The 26,052-nt window shown below is 40.9% G+C and overlaps 1 protein-coding gene across 5 annotated transcripts in view; it reads left to right on the forward strand.

Annotated features, from left to right (window-relative positions):
* The window catches only part of LOC124619393, a 224,121-nt gene that overhangs the window by 25,331 nt on the left and 172,738 nt on the right, over positions 1–26,052 (forward strand). For all 5 annotated transcript variants that reach the window (XM_047145744.1, XM_047145741.1, XM_047145743.1 and 2 more), the window contains exon 2: positions 23,122–23,229. In XM_047145744.1, the coding sequence (XP_047001700.1) occupies positions 23,130–23,229 (100 nt within the window). In that variant the 5' untranslated portion in view covers positions 23,122–23,129. The remainder of the gene's footprint in view (positions 1–23,121; positions 23,230–26,052) is intronic.

Below are 26,052 nucleotides of genomic sequence, written 5' to 3' on the forward strand. Positions count from 1 at the left end.
TGATTCATTGACAACTAACTTTCAATAATTTGCTTAATTTGTAGTGTAAGAAAATTCATATAAAACGATTTTCGTGTATCTTTCATATACAAAACATTACATTTAAGAAGGCTCTAATTATTTTTAGGTTTGGTTGTTTTCAATTTGCATTATCTGCTAGTTTGGTTTCTTTGAAAAAAAAGACATAGATTGCCATAAAATAGTATTTACTTATTATTTCAGAAGCATTTGTTCAGAAGGAGCTTTCAAGCAAAAAACTTTATTACTGCGTACTTCATTGTTATTATTGCTGCATTGACTTTAATAATGCAACATAAAAACCTAATTTTTACTAAGCATGTGAGACAAGTATGATGAGAAAACCACATTTTATTTTAAAACTATTTATTCTTCCATAAAGTCACTACTTCGCCTAGGAACTCAGAGACAACATGAAGTATATGTAGGGTGTAATCGATTATCGTTTACAACGTAGCATAGCTGTGTGGAGGAAGTCGAGACGAAGAAGTTTATACAAGACACTTGTGGTCTATTAAGTTGGGAAACAGCCACCAACAGGTTTACAAGACTACATGAGCTATAGCCCATGCGCATCGCGTGAGAGTTTCATGATCTCTTCTCCAGCTCTCCACACGCAAACTATTAAGGCTAGAAAAAATGAATAGGACCTCCTTTTGTAGGAAATTTAATGTAGTTAAATATTATATCGAGATACATTTTCGCTAGAGGCCACGGTTTTCCACTTATTAAAGAAAAACGTAGAGAAGTGACTTTTAAACCTTTTCCATATTACGTTAAACACAATTATCAGCATTGAACCAGTAATAGATTTCGCTTTTATTTTATTTTCATATACGTTTGTGTAAAGTTTATATTAAGTACAGTAAAACGTAATTGTAAAATTTCATATTCGTTTCACTCTCGTCTGTTAATGGCTGCCTGACTGCCCTTGCTAGCTCAGAAGTTCTCTTTCTCAAATAACTGATGACTGATTCCATTCACGAACCCTTCTCCCCATCTTCTTTCTCTTCACTTATAAAGTTAAGACGATATTCCAGCATCCTTACGTAGTTGCCGCTGCTGCTGACACAAAGCTCTGATTTTAGTATGCCGTTTCTCAGCTCCTGTGTCGGAAGTTATGATTTATATAAAGAAATCTTCAGTTCCCGCACAGTTAGTATGGCAGTTTGATGCGCAGACAATGTGATGTAGACGCCAGCAAATTGCAAAAGAAAACTATTAATGTTCGTTTGATGGACGACTCATTACTGGCCAGTTATTTAATGCGAGTAATTCCCTTGCGAATGTGAATTATTTTACGTAAACGAACAGAAAACAAAGACGTTGCACTTGCTACGATCTTCCCTCGAAAAGGAAAGGCGACTATGTTCTGGGGTGGCTGTGCTGGGTCGTGAACAGGTTTTAGTTCCGTAAATCCGTACTTCCGTTCGCGCTGAGCCTGCCAGACTATCTGTTAGTCTTTACCTGACCATGTGACCACCGAGTAACATCTTTGTCTGCTTGTAGTCACTGGCCCGTCACACGAATACTGCGAAGCGAAAAACGCATTCAGCCAAGAAAGTCTAAGTAAACAATCTGTCTATATTAGGCAATTAATCAATTTATCATGTAATCGTGCAGAAATAATGCTTGGGTGGACTTAATATTTTTTCAAGGTTTTCAAATTTTTATGGCCAAAGGGCCTTATCCCATTGAGCTCAAATTTCACAGCTCCTTTCTACGTGGAAAGTGGTACATGCTGGCACACGAAAAATTGGCCCCGAGTACTAGACTGCCCATTGTCCCCCAACAATAGTCATCTATTGTTTCGCCGTTGTTGCTTGCATTAGCTTATTTGTTATTTGTTCTGTGCCTAATTATTACATGTTTATCTGTTGGTTGTATCTGCTCGTAACGGGCAACAAATCTTGCGTAATTGGCGAGCAGTCTGTACTCGGGGCCGGTTTTCCGTGCGCCACCCTATATTATTTCCCTGCTATCAGCTACACAACGCTACAGTTGGCTAAATGAGAGGTTCTGCAGAATCATGGAAATTACTTCTACAAGTGTGTGAGAATTCTGTAATGAATAAACACTCTGTACTCCAGGGGGAGGGGGGCAGGCAAGTACCCCCTCTTGGTGCCCTCCATCATTCAATCACCTACACTACTAGTTTTCAGTTTTTCATAAGAACCATATACCAAGCACAAAGGAACGGTGAACGAGTAAAAATGAACGGTTCCCAAAAAAGAACCATCACCAGTGAACTAGTTCCCAAGGGTGAACGAGTTTGCCCATCTCTAGTGGGATCCAGCTGGCTTTCTCCTGGGCCGCTGGCAGTGTTGTCCGGCAGAGATCCCGGGTGGAGGTATCACAATGCATTTGTTTAAAGGTCGCCAAGACACTCAAAGCACTGTTAACTGCATCCAACAGATTTACAACATTTCTCACAGAATGGAGGAATATTGCTGGCATGATGCCTTGCCCAGGGTTTTCATTCAGAAAAACTGACATCAAAAATTTTGTTCACTCATCAGTACATCTTGGTGACATCCCAGTTCAGGAGAATCTAGTTTTCAGCTGTAGTTAAAGAAAGCCATCTTGCACGAACCTGTCTCAGTGTCCCTGCCCATTCCAGTTCCACGAACTGGAAAAAAAGATTTAATTTCCTCTCATCTTTTTGCAGAAACCATGAAATGATTATAAATTTTTAGAGCTATGCTTTCCATATCGATATCTAATTTATCAGTCGCATTTCTAATTGCATTGTGGAGTATATGATTACTGCAATTCGCCTTTATAATGTCTTTATTCTTATTGAGAAGTGACTGGAAAACTGATTTATTTGTGCCAAAATTAGCGCTTTCATCTTCAGCTCTGTATGAAGAAACCTTTTTTTACTCTCAGCTTGTGGATATCTAAATTTTGCAGTAGCAAATCAGTCACTCCGGAAGAGGTTTCATCAGCATTTTCAGTGAAACTCAAAAGTTTGTTGTGTACTCCTTTCAGTAGGTCAAAACAGCAAATGCAAACAGGAAACATCTTTCCGTTGGCCTTACTTGATACGTCTGTTGCCTATGAAAAAAAAGAAAGACTGAGGTCTTTCTGAGCCTCTTAAAATGTGTAAAAAGTCATCCACAATTTTAAGAGCCAGCACAATCTTCACCAACATTTCCGTTTTTGTTCGCCCACAAGAAATCTTTAAATCCATCATAGAATCCTTGAAAATGTGTGAAACGAATTTATTTCCGTTGTCCAAACTGAAGTAACTGTGGCTGTGCTTCACTGCATGATACACCAAAGCCAGTTTGCTAGAGCGACATTATTATTTTCCGTTGTATTCTTTTTAATTGCGAAATAATTCTGCCGTTTCTTTGATTCAACACTACATCTTTTCTTTTAATACATGTCCCTTACATTCTGCTTGTGGCGCGTCGTTTCATACGCCGTGAGAAATGCTAAAATCATTTCAGCATGAAAAATGAAATGTCCGATATTCGTTCGCTCCCGGTTTAACCCAAGGGAGCACATTTTTCCAAATCTACAAATACAATTGAGTGTGTTATGATTTATTTTTTCTTTGGGAGAGTCTTGTGCGAATCTTCAATTCCACATTCACTCATTCTAAAACTAAGTAAAACAGCCATTTTGCTACACTACTACTAAACTGCCTTGTGTAGTACTGATGGTGAAAATACTGGAATGTGTACTTACCAGTTGCTCCCGCAAGAAAATCAGTGAATCTGAAATGCATCTCGTTCTGTCTACAGGTGTAAAGAAACTGGTAATACTGACACTAACGCTTAATAATAATAATAATAATAATAATAGGCTTCGCAACAAAGGTTTGTGGCTGCTGCAGTCTGTGTGCTTAACCCCACCCATGACGTGCGGAAAGAAAGGGATAGGGTTAGCGATTGTTGCTGCGAGGGGACGAGAATGAAAAGGAAGAAGTGTTCTCCTCCCCCCCCCCCCTCCCCCCCCCCCCGCTTCTTCCTCTTGTACACTGCTCCCAACGCCCATCCCACATAACCGATCACCGACGGAAGACATGACACATGGACGTAACGTTTTGCGAAGGTGTTTTATAAGGACGTTTCTGTTCGTATGTTGTTACTCATGTGCAGTAAGGAATGTGATTAAATAGATTCTTTTGTAATACAATAACTGTTAGATCGCCGGAAAAACAGTGTATCAGCAACCCTAGATCCGAGTGCAGTCGTAGTGGAGGCACAAGTGTTTTCGGGTTATGTTGTTCAGGAACATTATTGAACATGGAGCTCTGCAGCAGATGACCCCTGTATATTCCCTTGTCGATCCAACGACATCTTCAATCACAATTGCAGCCAGCATGAGATCTTCGAGATTTGATTGTGGGTCTATGGTAATGTGTTGAGTGGTCAGATGAAATGAATTTCTTGTTGCACCAGGTTGATGACTGTGTTCGTATAAGCTGTCATTCAGGCAAAAGGCTGCTGCAGGGTGGGGCCTGGGGAAGAAGGGGAAGTATGATGCTATGGACTTCCATGGGATCTGTGGTAATAGTCGACAGCTGTGGCCTGTCTCACCATTAAGGCATCTGTTTTCATATACCTATGGAAACCTACCTTGTCGAATTCATGCCATGCAGAATCCATGCTGCATTGTGTTCCAAAGGTGGACCAACGAACAATTAAGCAGGTTGTAATAATGTTTCGGCTTGTGTATGTACACTGTCCAGGCACATTAATGTGACCAGCTGTCAAAAGCCTGATTAACAACGTTTTGCCGTGCGAACTGCTGATAGACATGCAAGAAATGAATAAATGGGGTTCTGGAAGGTACCAATAGGTATGTGGAGTCATGCCGACTCCAGTGCCTTTTCAAGTTGCACTAGGTTTCTCGCTTGAGGATTCATGGCATGAACAGCTCAGTTGAGGTGATCCCACTGATTCTCTATTGGGTTTAAATCCACAGAGTTTGGTGGCCAGGGAAGTATGGTAAACTCATCATGATGCTCTCTGAGCCACAAACATATACTGCCAGCTGTACAACAGATTGCATTGTCCTGCTGGTAGATGCTGTCGCACTGGGGAAAAACAAATTGCATGTGGGGTGGTCATCATTCTCAAGGATAGATGCATACTTGTATGGATCCATTGTGTCTTCCTGAATGAGAATACCACCCAGGGAATACCATGAAAACATTTCCCAGACAATAAGTCTCTCTCCTGTGGCCTAGACCCTTCCAATGATTGTACATGCCAAATGCCATCCTTTCAATGCAGCATGAAACGTGGTTCATCTGAAAAGACCACATGTTACCACTCAGTGGGCACCCAGTTGTGGTAATGACATGCAGATTTCAGCCTTCATTGCCAATGAAGTGCCATCAGCATGGCTGCAAGAGCAAGGCACCTGCTGCAGAGGCCCACATGCAGCAATGTTTGTTGAATGCTAATTGACGAGACACTGTTGGTAGCCCCTTGGTTTATCTGGATGGTAAGTAACTCAAAAGTGGCATGTGTATTCACCTGTACACATCTCTGCAGCCATTTTCCAGCTCTGTCATCTATGGCCCGTGATGCAACACGTTTGCTAATGAAGTGCCATCAGCATGGTTGCAAGAGCAAGGCACCTGCTGCAGAGGCCCACATGCAGCAATGTTTGTTGAATGCTAATTGACGAGACACTGTTGGTAGCCCCATGGTTTATCTGGATGGTAAGTAACTCAAAAGTGGCATGTGTATTCACCTGTACACATCTCTGCAGCCATTTTTCAGCCCTGTCATCAATGGCCCGTGATGCAACACGTTTGCCTCAGTGCCAGTTTTGGATAGCACCATTTGTCCATGTTTAGCATACTTTAACCACAGCAGCACACAAACAGTTTATGAACTTAGCCATTTGGAAATGCTTCCACCCTTGGCTCGAAAGCCAATGATCAAGCCCTTTTGGACATCAGATAAATCACTCCAGTTCCACATTATGGCAACAACTGAACTGTTTTATGCATCTCCCTGACACATTTATATACCCTGCACTGCTAGTGCTGCCACCTGCTGTCTGTGATTGGTTATTGTACATTGACATTGAACATGGGTAATGATGACTTTAATTGACTGGACCATCTATAACAGTGCTGAGGCTGGATTAGTGAAGGGCCTGTTTTCCCTCATTTGTTCCTATAAGTGGAAGGAATTCCTTGCTTCCCACCATGCTAACCACAGGCAGCTGAAAGAGTACAAATAACTTTTTCTTGAATTGCTCCCATTGCCATAAAACACGATCCACAACCTCTTCCACGCATTCACATCCTTAATATCCAAGAATCCCTCGCCACCGATCTGGCTTCACCTTTCTTCCCTAAGTTTTCCCTTGTTAGTCAAAACTCACAGCTATAGAATAAACAGTTGATCAAGACCTTGAAACCAATATTAGGCTTATCATTCTTCCTAAACACAATGCTCCCTCCCTTTGGTCTTGGACTGTAGTGAGTCCATCCCTGGCTCAGGGTCTCTGCCAGCTTTCCAACACCATCACTTACAAACTCTAGTACCTACATTTTGACAGCTTTCATCCATTTCACATTTCAAAACTACCACCCCTAGAACCTTACCACCAATCAGTGTCAGATCTGCAGTGGGTATTAGGAGTTTGCCAAATATGACAGTAACTTTTCTAAAGCTTTGCAAACAGCCAGTTCCTTGCCAGACTATCCCAGAAACAGCTTTCCAATGTCATGTATTTCTGCAACACCAACAAAGGTATAATCACTGTGAACCAGTCCCTTAACAGTACACCTTGTTTCACTCAATAGTATTCAGACCTTGAAAAGCTCAGTCACATTCTGCATCATGACTTCCATTAACTATTGTTGCATCCTAAGGTAAGGGCTATTCTACCCATAATCCTGCCCTCATTGTCCAAAACAGAATTCTGTTGCCCACAATCCACTCCATCTCTGCAATATCCTTGTCTATCCCTATTTCAACTGTACTCTTAATCTTGCATCGTACAGTTCATTCTGTCGTCGACCCCTGTGGAAAATGTGCTCAAAATACCCAACTAGTAACTCCAAATGCAACACAGTCAACCCCTCTCCCATAATAAGTAAAATCAGATCAGATGTTTCATGTTGTACAAGACCATCTGTCCAACAGTGCCATCTGTGAAAAGGCCATTTGTCACCATTTAATGAATGTCCAGTTGTGGTATTGCTGTGGAAATTACAGCCTTTGTCACCAAGGAACAGCAGTCAGCATGGGTACATGAACCATGTGCTTGCTGTGGAGGCCCATATACAGTGAACGGTCACTGTGGAGACACTGTTGGCAGCCCCTTGGTTCATCTCAGTGGTCATTTTCTCACCAGTTGCATGTCTTTTTGCCCATACACATCTCTGCAGCTATTGTTCACCCTGTCATCTATGCCCTGTGTGCATCACAGTTGCCTCAGTTCAGTTGGAAAGTACCATTTTGCCATGTATAGTATATTTTACCCACTGCAGCACTTGAAAAATTTATAAACTTAGCTGTTTCAGAAATGCTTCCACTCTTACTGGAAAAGCCAATGATCATGCCCTTTTGTATATCAGATTCATCACTCTTTTTCCACGTTAAGACGATGACTGCACAGTTTCCGCATCCCTCAAGCACACTTTATATCCCCTCCACTGCTAATGCTGCTACCTGCCATCTGTGTGTGGTTATTGTGCATTGACATTGAACATCGGTAGTGGTCACATTAATGTGATTAAAACTTGTGATTTTTGCTCTGTGGAACTTACGTAACTTTCCATCAGGGACTGGTTACTTTAATTTTTTAATCTTTTATTTATTGAATTTTTAATGGAAGATGTTACATATTACTTCAAAACTTGTTATAGTGCTTTTCAGGGAGAAGTTATCCATTTGGCATAAAACTGTGTTGAGTAGGCTACAGCTAATTGTGAGGAAAATGTAAATTGTTTAATAAAACAATTCAGCACTTTATCACATCACAAGTTGTGCCAACTTCATGTGAAGATTGTATCAGTAACTATATTTTAATTAGTTTGAAAATTAGTAGTGTGCTTCCAAATGTTCCGCCAACTTGTTGTTTCCATCCCAGCCATCTTCTTTGCATTCTGCAGGTTTTTCTGTTATGTGTACTTCATTGGGGGGCAGGCAGTGAGCACACGTAACAGCAAAACTATCTGTTATGTGTACGTTATTGAATTCCAGGCAGCGAGTACACTTAACAGCAAAATTAGCAGCTGTGAAGAAGGCAACTGGCTGAATCATCAAAATATTGTGCATGAAATTGTACCAACTTGGCAGAACCACTGGAAGCTCACTATTAATCAACTGCACTGAGAAAACCTGAGAGATTACAGTTTGAAAGTTACTTTGCTCCAAGCATAATCTATCTCATTTATAGTGAAAGTTTTGATCTGGAAAATCAATAAGAAGCATTTAAAATATAATCAAACAATAGAAAATTCAGGATGGAATATAACAATAGTATGAAAAAGGTAATTGCTACTTACCATATAGCAGAGATACTGAGTCACAGATGTTGTTGTTGTGGTCTTCAGTCCTGAGACTGGTTTGATGCAGCTCTCCATGCTACTCTATCCTGTGCAAGCTTTTTCATCTCCAAGTACCTACTGCAACCTACATCCTTTTGAATCTGCTTAGTGTATTCATCTCTTGGTCTCCCTCTACGATTTTTACCCTCCACGCTGCTCTCCAATACTAAATTGGTGATCCCTTGATGCCTCAGAACATGTCCTACCAACCGATCCCTTCTTCTGGTCAAGTTGTGCCACAAACTTCTCTTCTCCCCAATCCTATTCAATACTTCCTCATTAGTTATGTGATCTACCCATCTAATCTTCAGCATTCTTCTGTAGCACCACATTTCGAAAGCTTCTATTCTCTTCTTGTCCAAACTATTTATCGTTCATGTTTCACTTCCATACATGGCTACACTCCATACGAATACTTTCAGAAATGACTTCCTGACACTTAAATCAATACTGGATGTTAACAAATTTCTCTTCTTCAGAAACGCTTTCCTTGCCATTGCCAGCCTACATTTTATATCCTCTCTACTTCGACCATCATCAGTTATTTTGCTCCCCAAATAGCAAAACTCCTTTACTACTTTAAGTGCCTCATTTCCTAATTTAATTCCCTCAGCATCACCCGACTTAATTAGACTACATTCCATTATCCTTGTTTTGCTTTTGTTGATGTTCATCTTATATCCTCCTTTCAAGACACTGTCCATTCCATTCAACTGCTCTTCCAAGTCCTTTGCTGTCTCTGACAGAATTACAATGTCATCGGCGAACCTCAAAGTTTTTATTTCTTCTCCATGAATTTTAATACCTACTCCGAATTTTTCTTTTGTTTCCTTTACTGCTTGCTCAATATACAGATTGAACAACATCGGCGAGAGGCTACAACCCTGTCTTACTCCCTTCCCAACCACTGCTTCCCTTTCATGTCCCTCGACTCTTATAACTGCCATCTGGTTTCTGTATAAATTGTAAATAGCCTTTCGCTCCCTGTATTTTACCCCTGCCACCTTTAGAATTTGAAAGAGAGTATTCCAGTCAACATTGTCAAAAGCTTTCTCTAAGTCTACAAATGCTAGAAACGTAGGTTTGCCTTTCCTTAATCTTTCTTCTAAGATAAGTCGTAAGGTCAGTATTGCCTCACGTGTTCCAGTGTTTCTACGGAATCCAAACTGATCTTCCCCGAGGTTGGCTTCTACTAGTTTTTCCATTCGTCTGTAAAGAATTCGTGTTAGTATTTTGCAGCTGTGACTTATTAAGCTGATAGTTCGGTAATTTTCACATCTGTCAACACCTGCTTTCTTTGGGATTGGAATTATTATATTCTTCTTGAAGTCTGAGGGTATTTTGCAGTCACAGATAGGCACAACAAAAAGCTGTCAGACAATAAACTTTTGGCCAACAAGGCCTTTGTCAAAAATAGACAACAAAGACACACACACACACACACACACACACACACACACACACACACACACACACATGTGACCACAGCCTCTGGCAGCTGAAGCCAGACTACAAACAGCACCACATTATTTGGGAGGCAGCTGGGTGGGGGTAAGGAAGAAGCAGGGGTGGGGAGGGAGAGATATAGCAGGGTAAGGATGGGAGATGGTACAGTGCTGCTGTGGAAGCATGCAGTGATGAGGTGAAGAGGGGTTACGGCAGCTAGGTGCAGGCAGGATGTTAGACTGAGGGCTGGGGAGAGAGAGAGAGGGGGTTAGGAGAGAAGAGAAAAGACTGGATGCATTGCTGGAATAGAGGGCTGTGTATGCTGGAATGGAAACAGGGAAGAGGCTAGATGGGTAAGGATAATGACTAACAAAGGTTGGGGCCAGGAGGCTTTAAGGTAACTGAGGATATATTGCAGGAAGACTTCCCATCTGCACAATTCAGAAAAGCTGTTGTTGGTGGGAAGGATCCAAATGGCACAGACTGTGAAGCAGTTGTTGAAATAAAAAATGTAATGTTGGGGGGTGTGCTCAGCAACATGGTGGTCCAGTTTTTTGGCCACAGTTTGTCAGAGGTCACTCATGAAGACAGACAGCTTGCTGGTTGTCATGCCCATGTAGAATACAGCACAGTGGTGACAGCTTGGCATGTAGAACACATGACTGGTTTTACAGGTAGCCATGCCTGATGTTTGTGACTGGACTGGAGTAGATGGTAGTGGGAGTATGTATGAGACAGGTCTTGCATCCAAGACTCATACAGGGATATGAGCCATGATGCAAGGGGTTTGGAGTCAGGGTTGTGTGGGAGTGGACAAGGGTATTGTGTAGGTTTGGTGGGGGTTGGAATACCACTGTAGGAGAGGAGGCGGGTTAAGGGTATTGCTATTTCTCATTTCAGGGCATGATGAGAGGTAGTCAAAACCATGGCATGGAATGTAGTTCAGTTGCTCCAATCCTGGGTGGTACTGAGTCATGAGGGGAATGCTCCTCTGTGGCCAGATGGTGGGACTTCGGGAGGTGATGGGTCACTGGAGAGATAAGGCATGGGAGATATGTTTTTCTGCAAGGTTGTGTGGGGTTATCATGGTCTGTAAAGGCCTCAGTGTATTTTGAGGGGGCCTCTTAAGGAGAAGGGAAAAGTTAAGGAGAAGAAAGAAACATAAACTGTACAGAGTCTGTAGAGAAAATGGTTGGCATTTTTAATTTAGGAGGATAGGCTGCAGGTAATAGGTTGAAGGTGCTGGTCTACGAGCACATGTTCTTTTACATTATGGTGCCCTGCTCATCACTATTGAAGCCAGCTCCTGTAACACTAACATTCCTAACGCCCATAGCCTTACCACTATTGAACACTTATTTTTCCAGTGCTCGACAGATTCCAGACCAACCCTAGTCACCATGAACAACTACATCCTCACCCACAATTGCTTCTCCTTCTTCTTTGAAGGCATTACCTACAGACAAATTCAGGATACAGTATGGGCACCCGCATGGTACCATCCTATGCCAACCTATTCATGGACCATTTAGAGGAATCCTGCCTAAAGACCCAGAACCCTTAAACCCTCATCTGGTTCAAATTCACTGATGACATCTTCCTGATCTGGACTGAGGGTGAGGACACCCCTATCCACATTCTTCCAGAATCTCAACACCTTCTTCCTCATTTACTTCACCTGATCCTGCTCAACCCAACAATCCACCTTTCTTGATGTTGACCTCCACCTCAAATATGGCTGCATCAGTACCTCTGTCCATATCAAACCTACCAACCACCACCGATACCTCCACTTAGTCAGCTGCCACTCATTCCATACCAAGAAATCCCTTCGATACAGCCTAGCCACTCGTGGCAGTTGCATCTGCAGTGATGAACAAGCCCTCTTAAAAAACACTGATGATTCACTGAGGCCCTTATGGACCATAATTACCCCAACAACCTTGTACAAAAACAGATCTCTCATGCCTTATCTATCCAGTCAGCCACCACCTCCCAAATTCCCACTATCTGGCTACAGAGGACTCAGTAGCACCTGGGACTGGAGCAACTGAGTTACATTCCCCACCAGGGTTTCGACTACCTCTTGCCATGCCCTGAAATGAGAAATGTCCCAGTGGTATTCAGACACCTGGCAAACCTACACAATATCCTTGTCCATTCTGACACAACCCCTGCTCTGAACCCCTTGCCTCATGGCTCATATTCCTGTAAGAGACCTAGATGCAAGACCTGCCTCAAAACATCCTCCCACCACCGTCTACTCCAGTCCAGTCACAAATGTCATCTATCCCATGAAATATGGAGCTACCTGTGAAACCAGGCATGTAATCTACAAGCTAAGCTACCACCACTGTGCTGCATTCTACATGGGCAAGACAACCAACAAGCTGCCTTTCCACATGAATGGCCACCGACAAACTGTGGTCAAAGAACAACTGGACTACTGTGTTGCTGAGCACGCCACCCAACATTACACACTTCATTTCAATGACTGCTTCACAGCCTGTGCCATCTGGCTCCTTCCCACCAACACCAGCTTTTCTGAATTGTGCAGATGGGAACTCTCCCTGCAATATATATGGTCCTGTAACCCTCCTGGCTTCAACCTTTGTTATCCATTATCCTTACCCATCTAGCCCCTTCTCTGTTCCCATTCCAGCACTACACTGTCTTCTATTCCACCAATGCACCCAGTCTTTTTCACTTCTCTCCTTTTCTACTAACCCACCCGTCTCTCCCCCACCCTCCATGTAACGTCTCGATAGCAACCAGCTGCCCTGCCCTCTCTCTGCCTCGTTCCTATATGCTCCCACAGCAGCTCTTTACCATCCACCACCCTTACCCTCCTATCCATCTCCATCCCTGCCCCAACCTCTTTCTTACCCCCACCCAGTTGCCTCTCTCATCATGTAGTGCTTTTCATAGTCTGGCTTCAGCTGCCATAGATTGTGGTCATGTGGGTGTGAGTTGTGTGTGTGTGTGTGTGTGTGTGTGTGTGTGTGTGTGTTGTGTGTTGCGTGTGCGTGTCTTCCATTTTTGACAAAGGCCTTGTTGGTCAAAAGCTTAATGTGTGACAGACTTTTTGTGCCTATCTGCGACTCAATGTCTCTGCTTTATGGTGAGTAGCAACTATCCTTTTCAGAACGTTGTTATAATATAATCACTCCTATAAAGAGTAAACTGTTCCATTAGCTCTGGTTTGTAGTCTGATCCCTTTCTGGAAGTTTTTAACTCAACTTAAAAATTCTTTAAGTTTGCTGACTGCTGGTGAATTTAATAATTCATAATTAGTTATCTTTTGATATTCTGGCTAATAGATAATGTTGCATTTTTGCTGGATGTCATTGTACCTTTTAGACAGCAATAAATCAATACATTTGTGGTACGAAGAAAATAAGTTTTGTTTTAAGGTGTGCTTCCATATCTGTAAAATAATTTTTTTGTGAGGTAGATATGTAGATATTCTGAGACTGCATAAATATAGTTATTCTCACAATATAAAATACCTGCACCTACAGATTTACTCTGAAAGCCAGCTTATGTTGACAGATGGCACTTCCTGTGCCACTTTTCATTTCCCCACTTTTATGTTCCATTCACAAATGGTTCACCTGAAAGGCAAGTCTTGGTAAGCACTTCAGTGAGCTTGAATTTCTCTGATTTTGCTGGCATGGTAATTTTCCGTGAAACATGTGTGAGGAAGTAATAAGAGGCCTGTTCAAAAATTTCTGGAACATTTGTAATGTTGTACCAATGAGTGTTGGAGCAAAATGTGACTAGCATCCCTGCACACACCTGTGTTTAATGCGTAACTGCCAGAAGTTTAATTTTTGTATGTTTGTTAGTTAGTGTTCAGTGCTGTATTGAGTAGAATGTTGCATCACTCAGTTTGCGAATTTTGAGTTGGCAGAGTTGGAGGAGCAACATGTCTGGATTATATTTTGCACAAAACTCAAGAAAACCTTTACAGAGGCACATCAAATGATGCAGGAAGCCTATGGTGATGAGTGCTTAAGCCATACTATGTGTTATGAATGGTTCATATGGTTTAAAAATGGCTGGATGGATGTTAAAGATGACCCTTATTCAGGATGTCCTTCAATGTCTTCTGACTATGCTCATGTCAGGAACATCAATGAAATTGTGAGTGCCAGTGAAATACTGACTGACCAAGAGATTGCAGAAGAATGTAACATATCAGTTGGATCATGTCATGAAGTCCCAAGAAGGAAATGGTCTGAAATGTGGTGAGAAAATTTGTTGCTCTTGCATCACGATAATGCACCCACACATTCAGTCATGTTGGTGTGTGACTATTGTATAAAAAACTAAATCACTGTGCTGCCTCATCCTCCATAATCTCGAAGCCTGGCCCCTGCAGACTTATTTCTATTTACAAAGTTCAAAACCCTGATGTAAAGGATGAGGAACTCGCAAGCAGTGCTTTATGCAATCCAGGAAGAGGCATATCATAACTGCCTTGGGAAGTGGCAACAGTGTTGGGAGTGGTGTATCAATTGTGGAGAAGATATTTTGAAGGGGACCATGCAAAATAAGTAAAAGTTAACCACAGAAAAATTTTGTGGACAAAGTTCCGGAATTTTCTGAACAGACCTCTTATGTTGCCTGTCTCTTCTTGGAATGTATTCTGAATATTAACATTTAAACCTGTCTGTGGTACACACAACCTCAACACTAGAGTCTGATGAGTGTGCCCAAGATGCTCTTGTGCTTAATAGATAGAGCTTTATAAAATGCCTCAATCTTCTCTACTTTCAATATTATTCAACGTCATATATCGTAACTTCTCTCCAGTTGACTAGTCTACCTCCATAGTAACTGGCATTCATTAAAAGTGGTACAGTATCATTCTTTCAGGTTCTATTCATGTCACTCTTAAACTTTTTGATAACTTGAAATATAATACAGTGTGTATTTTTTAATTGATTTTTGACAAAATGTAAATAGAAAAACTTCTCATACATCATTTGTGCCCAAATGCCTTTTTAAGAGTTAAATTGTTGATTGGAAAAACATCAGCAAAATCAATGAACAAATGTCAACTGAAAATGCTGAGACAAAAACCAACAAGCAGTATGATTACTGATGAAATAATCCAAGATTAGTCACTGTCTTATTGACAGCAGCTGTTGTCTCTACTAGTGATACTTGAATGTCAGCACATTATTACAAACAGTATTCTAACATAACTTATCAGGCATTTCTGTCACACTGTCTGTTGTCCAAAGAAATGAGTGGTATGGAAAATTACGAGGGTAGGGAGGAGGAAGAAGAGACTTGGTTTGATGCTCTGTGATGTTTGCTATAAATTAGATAGTTGTCTATGTACAAGGGCAGTTCAAAAAGTATCCAATTTTTGTTTATAAAATCAATTGTTGTTCAGATACAGTTGTTTGACACTAGTCATCTTCAAAGTAGTCCCCTTTAGCTCCTGCACACCTGTCTCAACACTGCTGCCACTGTTTGAAGCATCGCTGGAAAGCCACTTTTAGTTTGGCGTGCATTTGCTGTGTCAAATTCAGCATAATGTCTTCCCTCTTCAGACATCTGATCCCTTGTAGAGTCTTTTTCAGTTTAGGAAAAAAAACCAGAACGCACTTAGTAAGGGGAATAAGGAGGCTGACAAACCATAGCTGTGTTGTGTTTGATTGTAGAATGAAGGCTTTCAAGACCAGATGACATTGCTGGTAAATCTTTCGGGATGTGAGGTCTTGGTCCAAGAAACTCTTCCATTCCTGACGTTTCATCCAGAACTGCACTGGGCATCTTCAGAGGTGCTCCTCCACTGAGTCTTGCCGACTGACTAGTTGAACGTCTGAGAGTGACATATATGTTGCTCTTGGACGTCTGACCAGTCATTCAGCAAAACTAAGTGGAGGAGCACCTCTGAAGATGTCCAGTACAGTCCTGGATGAAACATCAGGAAGGGAAGAGTTTCTTGGACCATGACCTCACATCCAAAAAGATTAACCAGCAGTGTTGTGTTTGGCCAAAAAGTTCTCAGTTAGCTGATAACTATGAGTGGGTGCATTATTGTGGTAAAGATGCCAATTGCCTGCTGTCCACAATTCCTGCCATTTCTGTATCAGTGTTTCATAATGGTGACACAGAACCTCTTGGTAGTACTTCTTATTGGCTGGAACTTTGTTTCTTGGTCATATCCATAAACCCAGGACTCATCACCAGTGTTTTAAGGAATTTGGGATTACTGTTCACATTATCCAGCCTGTCCTTTGCAAACTCTGAATGAAATTTCTTCTGCTCAGTTGTTATCAACTTTGGCACAAATTTTACTGAGATTCTCCTGTGGTCCAAATGCTCCATTGAAAAGGAATGAGTGATCCAACACTAATTTTAACCTCAAGTTCTCTGGTCATGATTTTTCTATCCTGGGTCATAATGTGATCAATAACAACCTCATTTGTGGATGTTGAGGGAGCTCAATGTGCTTCACTCTTCACTAATGAGCAGCCATCTTTGAAGTGGTTGCAACACCCCTTTATCTGTGTGATACCCATTGCTGCATCCCCAAGCACTTCTTGAATCTTGCTTCAGCTTGAGAACCACCAAGTTTAAAACAATATTTGAGTCAATAATGTTGTCACACTTTTTCTGTCATTTTTCCCAACACCCAATGATTACCACTTACACATGTTCACTTGTCAATGGCTAGCCAGCAACTGGTTGCTTCCCAGCCGTGAAAAGTCAGGCATGTGCACTACATATGCCTACAAACATAGAGATTGAGCATACACCCCAATACCATTGTTGGTTTCCGCAATAAAAAATAAGGTCAGATAATTTTTGAACAGCCCTCATATATGCTATATGATTATGAGGCCATGGTTTTACTGAGTAGTGTTTGGCAGTATGGTCCGATTGTAGAATAGCATTATGAAATGTTATTTCAGTCTCAGAAATGTGAATAGTGATGTCAAAAACTGTTCCTGTTTCCTCTAACGCGGTCAGAGTTAAGGAGCAGGACAGAGTTGCACACAGTGCATGTAGTGATGCCCACCATTCCACACAAGGAATGGGCTGCGTATATCTTATCCCTGTGAACTGCACTGTTGTAAAACAGTCCCTGTGCTCCTTCCTAGTTTACTCCAGTACAAATACTTATAACATCTAAATAATCAAGGCTGGTAAGACATGAAATCCCCCCCCCCCCCCCCCTCCCATCTCCACCTACCCAGCCTGACCCCTCAGCCACAGTGGTTTCTCAATTGATTCACAAATTTTGTCCCAATTTTGCATTTGAGTGACCTCTATAAAGTTCTCAGTGTAACTGGATAGTCACAATCAAATTGTCTACCTCAACAATACAAAATATCCTATTGTTGATCAAGCTGCAGGATGGAATGTTTGTAAGTAAGGTACTCATTCACTGCTTAGGTTACTCAAGCTATGTTTGTACTTGGAAGATAGAAATTACTTGTTCGTATTTTTGTTTGTATGCTCGGCCTGATATTGTTCTATTTTTATGGCTAATAAATGGGCAGTTCTCTGTCAAATATTGTTAACATCCATTTTTCTCTTTTGTTATGGAAGATACGGACTAGTTAATTTATATCAGACTAGCTTTTTACCTGTGGCTTCACTTGCATATACATATATCACATATGCAATGCCTGACAAAGTAAATGAAGCTACAGAAGGAGATGTGGAAACAAAATGGAACTTCAAGGGTGTTATTTGTTATTTCAGTGATTACAAAATCAAGTGAAATTTACAAAGAACTTGGCGGTATGTGCCCACTTACTATTGTGATGTTGACCTTACTCCCACAGTATTTTTATACAAATAATGATGGATTCATGTACACAATTTGGTTAAAATTGCACTGGACAATCCTGAGTTGTGCTTTCATGTCACCTCTTTTTACCTCCACACACTGCCATGATGGTGCTAGAGGTGTCTTACTGCCACAATGATTTTTTTCCAGATAATAGGTGATCAGTACCAAAATTAGTAGAAATTGCTTCAGATGTTCAGAGATATTATGCTGATATGTCAATGTCTTTGGTTCCCTACTGTCCCCACCCCCTACCCATAGGATTGAAGCGTCATCAGTACTGTAACCAAAGAACCAAGCATCCCTGAAAACTATGAATTCAATACTAATAATGATTGTTATTGAATACTTTTATACATCACAACTTCTCTTTCCCCCTTTTCCATCCATAGGGGTGATACAGGTGTATTACCTTCCCCCATATTTATACCTAAATAAACCATTTTACAAATAGTACAGATAGTAAGCATAAATTTGATTGACTTTCCTAAGTTATGGTTTTATGTCACTGTCTTTCACACTCAGTCTCACCCGGGGCCACACTGAAAGAGTGACAAGATAGGCATCCACTAAGAGTGCAGCACAGAAAGAGTGCAAAAATCTATCAGAAAAAAACAGAAACAAAGATGATTTAAGAAATAATCATGAGATGCTCTCCTGCCTGTTGTGTTTCTATCTTCTGCTTTTGAGAAATAGCCTTTACCTTGGCCTGCGATTATAAACATGTGCTTTTGTCACAGTTACTTCTCTGTCTCATTTCACCCACATAGTATCATAAAAAATGATTGATTACTACCAAAGAGACTTATGTTAGTAAATTGTTTTATGTGGCAACAATGTGCTTAGTTTATGCAGCTCCTGCCTACACAACTAGCTCATATCCAACAGTGGAATTGTTGTGCTCCTGTGCTATGGTATTGTAGGACCTCAAAGCAGTTGTAGAACTTGTGTGCTGAAGCAAATATTCTATTTGACTAAAGGTTTCTGATTTTTGCCCTTTTTCCTGCCAACTGAATAACGGAGCGAGGCACGATGATGGAAGCAAGGTCCATATGTGGAAGAAACAAGCAAAAATGGTGAAAGTGATATCTAATTTGCTTGCCTCCACAGTTAGTGATTTTGGTGCCCACAAATTTTGGTTGGTACGATCTGCAGCATAATTAAAAAAATAATTCAAGAATAAGTCTTCTGTGACTGATGAATAGAGGAAAATGCCCAGTATCAGACCATTGTTTTGTTTTTGATTGAAAAAATTGAAAATAGTAATAAACTTATGTTTTAAAAGCATCTAATATTTACTTTATAATGGTACGTAACATTTACATTTTACTCTTACAAAATATAATGAAAAGTTCTTATAAAAATATTTTCAAAAATATTACAATTATTGATTTTTTAAAGCAATTGCCAAATTTGGGCTCTTTGTACAAATAACCAAAATAACACTAAGTAATGATTGCTATTTACTGTAAAGAAGATACATCAAGTTGCAGACAGGCACAATTAAAAGATACTCCCATACAGCTTTCGGCCACTGCCTCTGTTAGCAAAGAGAGAGACACACACAACATTCACACAAAAACACAAGCAAGCATGTGTCATGCACACATGACAACCAACTCTAGCATCTTGAGTTGGAACGAAACATCATGTGGGTTGCAAGCAGCAATCTGGAGGAGGTGAGGAAGGGGAAGGAATAGTACTGTACAGGTAGAGAGAGAGACAAACACTGTCTGGTGAAGTGTAAAGGGACTAGACTGCCAACAGTTGCAGCGTCAGGAGACAGTGGGCAGGTAGGTGGGGGAAAAAAAGGAACAAAAAAGGAGAGGAGTGGGGAAAGACGGGTGGATGCATTGGCAGGAGGCTGCAAATAAACAAGGTGGGAGACGAGAATGGGAAGGAGATATGACAGAGGGGATGGAAACTGTTGGGTGGAGGGTGTGGGGGCAGTGTGTTATCTCAGGTTGAGTCTGGGATAATTACAGGAGCGGAGACTGTGTTGTAAGGATAACTCCCATCTGTGTAGTTCAGAAAAGCTGGTGGTGGAGGGAAGGATGCAGATGGCTCGGATAGTGAAGCAGACGTTGAAGTCAAGTGTGCTGTGCTCAGCTGCATGTTGTGTTACAGGTGATGGCTGTTCATCCTGGTCAACAGCTGGTTGGCAGTCATACCAATATAAAGAGGTGTACAATGATTTCAGCAGAGCTGGTAAATGACAGGGCAGCATTCAAAGGTGACCCAGCCCCTGAAGGTGTAGGATACACTCCCAACCCACTACCTCATTCCTTACTAACTTAATCCTAACCCAGAATTACTTCTCATTTGAAGGGAAGGTATATAAACAAATCTGCGGCACAGACATGGGCACCCTCATGGAACCCTCCTGTGCCAACCTTTTTATGAGCCATCTAGAGGAGACCTTCCTTGCCTCCCAAAGACCAAACTACTAGCATGGTTCAGGTTCATTGATGATATCTTCATGATCTGGACCCAGGGTCAAGACACGCTATCTTCATTCCTTCACAACCTCAACACCTTCTCTCCCATCTGCTTCGGGTGGTCTTCCTAAACCCAGTGTGCCACCTTCCTAGATGTCGACCTCCTTCCCTCTGATGGCTCCATCTGCACCTCTGTCCACATTAAACCCACCAACCACCAACAGTACCTGCATTTTGACAGCTGTAATTCCTTTCACACAAAAAAATCCCTCCCATAAAGCTGTGGACAGCGTATCTGCAGTGTCAAAAACTCCCTTATTGAGTGTGCTGAGGGTCTCACCAAGGCCTTCACAGACAGGTAATGTCCCTCAGACCTAGTCTGCAAACAGATTTCCCATGCCATTTCCCCTCATGACCCCAATCCTCCCACCACCCCCAAAAGCCAGCTGCAAAGGATTGTCCCCTTCATAACCCAGAGCCATCCTGGACTGGAACAACTGAACCAGATCCTTCACCAGGGCTTTGATTACCTATCATCATGCCTTGAAATGAGGGACGTCCTACCCAAGATACTTCCCGCCCCTCATAAAGTGGTATTCTGTCACCCACCCAACCTCCACAACATCCTAGTCCATCTCTACACCTCTCCCAATCCCAACCCTTGCCACAATGATCATATCCCTGTGGAAGACCCAGGTGCCAAACCCTCCCAATCCACCCTTCCAGCACTTCCTATTCCAGTCCTGTGACAGGCTTATCCTACCCCATCAGGGGATGGGCAACCTGTGAAAGCAGCCATGTCATCTACCAGATCTGCTGCACATTGTTGATATTTCTACCTGGAATTTCTATGGTTGATTAATACTAAACAAAATTAGAAAACGTCATTAAATCAGGAAAACATAATCTAGTTTCAGTGTCAGTATAATATAATATCTTACAGATGGTAAAAGAATTTCACTGTGTTTTTGTTGTTGGACCCAAGAGCCCTGCTGTAGGATATTGGTGTAGGCTTTATTTGTGACAGTTTGCTTTTGTGGTGTTTAAGAAAAAGACTAACCTACTTTTAACCAGCAATTTTATCTTTGAAAGGGTGTTCAGAGTTATTTCTGTTTGCCATTTGTATGACCATTCCTCACAAGTCATTATGAATAAGCTAAAAGATAGAAGCTTCGACAGCAAGATGATGCTAAACCAGCTCTTCTTCAAAATCTTTACCCAAAGTTGCAGGTCTGCCTCTTTTTGGTTTTTATGGTTCCACTGGTTTACCGTAATTCATGACATCATAACATGACATCATAACTGTTGCTTTTGGAACATTAAGCTATTACCGGCCTTCTTCCAATCCATATTCTTCTTCTAAATTGGATCAATCACTTTAGTCATTTCCGATGGTCTCCAGTCTCTGTGATCAGCCTTCCTTAGTATCATCTTGCAATCTAAGGGATTCCAAAGAATAAGAGAGTGTACTCATAATACAGTCAGACTTTAAACATGAAAAAGTGTGTGTGTGTGTGTGTGGGGGGGGGGGGGGGGGGGGGGGGAGGGGGGGTTAGTTTAAGCAGCTGAAGGGAGTCCAGTTTACATGTTTCAGCCTACATTTTGTTGATAGAATAAATTTTTAACCAAACATCTAAATCAAATGGTTTGGTCATAAAAAGTAAGTTTAAACCTTGCCATTCAAGAATACGTATAGACTGAAAGGCTCACCTGCCAATATGTAGCAGGAATAATGAAAAATATAGTACAACATATAAACTGTTTCCATTGTCAAAACATGTAGTGGCACACTGATAAGCAACAAGTGGAGCAGGGGACTTGACTTGTGCATGCTGCTAAAGAGTGGCAGAAGCCTAAACTGCTATTTACATTTGGTCCCACTAAAGTTCAGGAGAATTCAGGGCAAGCTGTAGGAGGATGGTGGTGGTGGGGGTGATGGGTTGTGGAGGGGGGAGGGGAGTCTAGATTAGAGCACTTCCCTCTAATATTACTAGAGTTGTTAGCCATTGTGTCTATAGATACCTACACTACGTTCATCTAGTTGAACCCTCATGTAATCAAATAGTGCTCACTGGTCATCAGCTACATTGCTCAAGCATCCAGTGTCATTAGACCATAAAAAGCAGGTATTTTGTTGTTATTCTAATGTGACTGAAATTCTGACACACACTTAACTAGTGTAGTTGTTGTATCAAATCTCACAGGGCAGTCAGTTTCACCATTTGTATTAAACCTACTTACAATAATATTGGTTAAATCTGTTTAGAAAAATAGCTGAAACTCAATTTTACAGCAGGAGGGAGGGGATGGAGGCAGCTTTGTCAGTTTTATCAGGGGTGCTGGATCACCTTGGTACAGCTCTGACTTCATCTCTGTGGGAGATAGGTGGTTCTTATCCCAACAGAGCTTCTTTACAGATAGTAAGTGATTCATGTACTTTGTTTGGTTGAATTCAATCCAGTGGTTTAGGAGGAGACACAGAGTGTACATACACAGATATAGTTATTTTTATTAATATAAACTGCATAAATATATACTGCATCAAGATCTGCTGTAACCAGTATCTATGCTACTGAGATGTTGCACCATATTCAGAAATTTAACTCATGGTGATGAAAATGGGGATAAATTTGGTAAAATAAAGATTTCTTTATGAAAGGACCCAGTTTATTTAGTTAAAAATGTCATTCTTCTCATATTAATCTCTTGAAATACAGTCTTTAGTGGCACTATTCAGACACCTCATAAAACATTAAAACACAATAATCTCTTACTAACTGCTTACTTTATCACTGGTATATCTTTTTATTAATTAACTGGTTGTATATAATGCATTCAAGAGCATATCAATTTTTAATTCCTTACAGAAATAAGAATGCTGCTATTGCAGTTTCTCTCTGGTTGGCTGCTACTGGTGGCTTCCTTCAGTGAGTTTGGTGTTCTTGCCCTTGCAAATGGACACAATATCTACAAAGGTAAGCAATTTCATTGAAAATTTATGCTGTTACAAATGGTCCAGTGTGAATTATAAATGGAACCTTAAAATTTAATCAAGAATGCTCTTTTGTTATTGAAGGTTTGCAATGGATTAGGCTTTTTTAGAGGGACATAATAATATAGTGGTCAAGTAAGGTACTATAAAAGTCTTAAAAGCAAATATCACCATTGTGCATATCAGAGACTAGATATAGTGCATTAGGGGAACCCAGTGACCATCTTGTAAACAAAATTCTTTTAATGTATATTTCAGTCTTTAGAGACATAAACAGTGTTATAAACAGTTTTAATCTCTTAACAAGTTATCATCAGACTGGTGAAAATCACCTTAGACTACTTGCCAAGTAATTGAAACAAAGCATAATACCTATTTGTGATATGAGGCTGAAAAATACAATTAAAATATATGCTTATCAAAGACCTCTTCAGTACTGTTATTTATTATAGATTTGGAGAGCATCCTCTTTCTCAGAATTTTCAGTTATTGCCTTAATATATCCAAATTAACCTCAATTCTGACAGATGGTGAGCTTAAACTTTAACAACTATTTCTAACATAGATTTCATAAACAAAAATAAAGAAACACAATCATTCATTCATAGCTGAGTGACTTATAAACATGTGTCTTCACTGAGAGATTACTAGCCTTCAGGTTTTTGTCTAATTTAAATGTTCCACACAAACACATAATCAAACAGACAGCCAAACATAATCTTCTGAAGCTGTGGTAACACTGACTGTTTATGAGTGACTCGGCAGTCAATGAGAGACATGATTGAGTGAGAGACAGGTGGTTCTCAGCAACCATAGCAAAATAAGGACTGAAAAAATAATGACAAAACTGAAAACGAAGTAGAGACAGAGTGAGAGAGGGAGGAAAGAATGAAAGGGAAAGATAAGTGAAGGATTTTGGCGGGGGAGGAATGGTGTAGAAAATGACAAGAGGGAAAAAGTAAGGATAAGTTAAAAAGTATGAAAAGGGACATATAGAGGATTGGGACCAAAGGGATTCTCAGAATGGAGGGTATACTGGAGGAATAGTTCTTACTTATGTATTTCAGGGGCGCTGTTGCTAGGAGAAGCATCAAAATGGCATGGGCACTGAAGTAGCTGCTGAGAAAAAGGAATGAAGATCAGAGTTTAATGTTCTTTCAACTGTATAGTCACTGGAGAAGGAGTAGAAGCTCAATATACAAAAGGCATAGGAAATTGGCCATGCCATTTTTGAAGGCACCATCCGGACATTTGTCTGAAGGAATTTAGGGAAATTATGGAAAACCTAGATTTGGGTGTCTGGACAGGGATTTGAACCATTGTCCTCTCAAATGACTGCACCACTGCACTCATCAAACTCTTGAAATCATAGATTTGTGGTGTAGAGCATGTTGAGAAACTAGGTGCTTGAGTTTGCAGTTAGCCACTGTTTGTTGGTTTGTAAACAGTTAGTTGTTATCCCTTCATTGATATTTACTGCAATATATTGCATGGCTTCTTTCACATGCGATTCTTCTTATTTTGTGTTCCACTTGTGTTGACCACAGGTGAATGACCTGTGTGAAGAAAGATTAAGAAAAGAGTTGAAATAGGAAGTCATGACACAGCATGTGCTTGAGCTTTTCAAGGCCTGAATACCGTTGAGTGACATGAGGTGTACTGTTAAGGGACTGGTTCACACTGATGGTATCTTTGTTGGTGTCACAGAAAGCTGTTTCTGGACTGTTTCCAAAGCTCTGGCAAATTTAGTGTCATATTTGACAAACTCCTACGTCCCATTGCAGAACTGACTCTCATGGGCAGTAAGGCCCCAGAGATGGTATTTTTGAAATATGCGATTGGTGAAAGCTGTGAGAATGTAGAGGTTTGCTAAGTGATGTGGTGGGTAGTTTTCAGATATCCTCAGTAAGAGACAGACTCACCGAAGTCCAAGACCACAGTCACGAACATTGTGTTTTGGAAGAATTATAAGCTAAATATTGGTTTCAAGGTCATGAACAACTGTTTATTCTGTAGCTGTGATGTTGGAATAGTGAGGAGAAACTTAGGGAATAAAGTAGAAGCCAGACCGGGGGTTAGAAATCCTTGCGTAGTTGTCAGAGTGTGACTGTGTGGGAGGGATTTTGGACAATTTTTAAGGCAAGTGAGAACAATTCAGAACAATGTTCTTTGTGCTCTTTCAGCTGTCTGTGGTCAGTAATATGGGAAGTAAAGAATTCCTTCTACTCATAGGAACAAGTAAGGAAAAATAGATCTTTCACTAGTCCAGTTTGGTTAAATCAGGTTTTGCGCTAGGGCCTGTTGAGAGAACTGAATCTTCTGTAGGGGGCGAATTTTAGAAAGCTAAATTGATGAGAGTGTTGGATATTCAGATCATTATAACTTACAAGGCATGAAAGAGGTTTCAGGGGCTGAAGAAGGTAGAGTAGATTGGCAAAGCAATATCTAGGGGTGAGAATGGGACTGCTGAGTGAGGTGATGGAGGATTTTGGAGGGGACTGACAGGTTATTTGCTGGCTGGAGATACTCACATACAGGACTGAAACATGAAGAGCTATGATAGCTCCCTCAGGTGTGGTTGGGAGTGTTCTTCAAGCTTTTGGGGGGCAGTAGTTTCCATCTCAGAAATAAAATGCAGGAAAGTACTGCCACACAGTAAAAGGGTTTTGTGAATAGAAACAGGGGTGAGTAATTAAGGTCTTAACTTGGATGACATTGTTATTTGGAACAAGAGTACATGTTACTTCCTCAGCAAGTAACAAATAACATGACTACCTTCGTCCAAATTGTCACATAACTTTCCCCT

Source organism: Schistocerca americana, chromosome 6 (genome assembly GCF_021461395.2).
Source record: "Schistocerca americana isolate TAMUIC-IGC-003095 chromosome 6, iqSchAmer2.1, whole genome shotgun sequence".
Taxonomy (NCBI): domain Eukaryota; kingdom Metazoa; phylum Arthropoda; class Insecta; order Orthoptera; family Acrididae; genus Schistocerca; species Schistocerca americana.